The sequence below is a fragment of the Rattus norvegicus genome, chromosome 4 (genome assembly GCF_036323735.1).
Source record: "Rattus norvegicus strain BN/NHsdMcwi chromosome 4, GRCr8, whole genome shotgun sequence".
Taxonomy (NCBI): Eukaryota; Metazoa; Chordata; class Mammalia; order Rodentia; family Muridae; genus Rattus; species Rattus norvegicus.
Window position 1 is genome coordinate 36,629,661 of NC_086022.1, and position 1,723 is coordinate 36,631,383.

At 36.7% G+C, this 1,723-nt stretch overlaps 1 protein-coding gene across 1 annotated transcript; it reads left to right on the forward strand.

The window, feature by feature from the left end:
* The first annotated feature begins 1,231 nt into the window (after nt 1-1,231).
* LOC134486876 (large ribosomal subunit protein eL31-like) lies at nt 1,232-1,564 on the forward strand. Its single transcript, XM_063286995.1, has one exon. The coding sequence runs from the start codon at nt 1,232-1,234 to the stop codon at nt 1,562-1,564; it is 333 nt and encodes a 110-aa protein (XP_063143065.1).
* The last annotated feature ends 159 nt before the right edge of the window (nt 1,565-1,723 follow it).

The following is a 1,723-nucleotide window of genomic DNA, read 5'->3' on the forward strand; positions in this document are numbered from 1 at the left end:
ATTCAGACATCCTCTTAAACTCTTTAATAGCCACAGTGTTTGGGAGTTAATAAAGTGTTTAGGTTTGGGGGTGTTTTGTTTTGTTTTAAGGAAAAAAATTAAAAGAATCTGTGAGGTTTACCTTTCTCTGAGAGCAAATTGTTTTATCTTGGAAATATAATTTATTGGTGATTAGTCTAAACAAAGAATTGGTATCAGGTGAGTGACTATGCCATGTTTCTGCCTCCGAGTCCCGACTACCTTCATTCTCTCTCCTCCAACAGATTCACCATACATACTCTGACCTCTCTTCTTATCTGTTTCTTCTCCATGGAATGATCCCCAACTCCATGTCCATTTTCTGTTCCCATGCTACAGCGCTCCCTCTCCTGGTAACAACCCTCTGATAAGTTTCCAGTCTCTCTGACTTTTTTGAACCCCCTTGGAGGAAGTCTATGTACGAGGCCTTCATCTCTGTATTCTTTCTACACTACATGCCTGCAAATAGCAAAACATTAAACAAATGTTTATCGAATGAAATCACATTTGGAGAGCAGAATGGTCAGAATGTTGTGCACTTTTTATTCTATTTCCACTGTTATTTCTGAATTGATAATACCAAGAGTTGCAAACTGTTTTTGCCCTGAGGGACTCTATGGACAAAGCAAAACAAAATGTAAACTTTTAAAGAAACAGTATCATTAAATAATGCTATATTAGTAATTGTATTTATGCTCAGAAGCTCAATGTTTCCTTTAAAATGATCACCTTATTACCTGGTTTTCAGATGTAGAATTGGTAAAGATCTTTTCCCAATCTGTTGGTTGCCATTTTGTTCTATAGACAATGTCCTTTGCCTTACAGAAGCTTTGCAGTTTTATGAGCTCCCATTTTTTGATTCTTGATCATAGAGCATATGTCATTGGCATTCTGTTCAGGAAATTTTCCCTTGTACCTATGTGTTCAAGGCTCTACCCCACTGGTCTACCACTAATGGTATGAAACCTGGTTAACTGGTCACTCTACTTTATAATGATATCTAATATACTATGGAAAATACAAAAAAATAGTTCAAAGCCTAGTGACAATTTGGAAAAAGTTTTTAAAGACTCCTTTGTGGATATGAAGAGGAAAGATATTGGAGATATCACAATGCAAATGGCAACCAAAGGAAAGCATATGAAATATCAGACAAAATAGACTTCAAATAAAACATTACAAACATGGTCCTTTCAAACTTGGGCCTGGCAGAATGACTCCCACAAAGAAAGGTAGCATGAAGAAGGCGCATTTGGCCACTAACAAGGTGGTGACCCAAGAATACACCATCAACATTCATAAGCACATCCACAGAGTGGGCTTTAAGAAATATGCTCCTTGGGCACTCAAAGAAATCTGGAAATTTGCCATGAAGGAGATGGGGAGTCCAGATGTGTGCATCTCAATAAAGCTGTCTAGGAATAAGAAATGTTTCATCTCGCATCTGAATATGTTTTCCAGAAAACATAATGAAGATGAGGTTTCACCAAACAAGCTCTACACATTGGTAACTTATGTGCCTGTTACCACATCCAAGAATCTATAGACGGTCAGTGTGGGTGAGAACTAACTGCTGAGTATCAAATAAAGTTGCAGAACTGCCAAAAAATTGCAAACACCAAATGAAGATATTATATATCAATAAAAGTTTTTATATAGGAAGATATCACAATCATAGATATAGATATTCACCCGAAATGTCTTT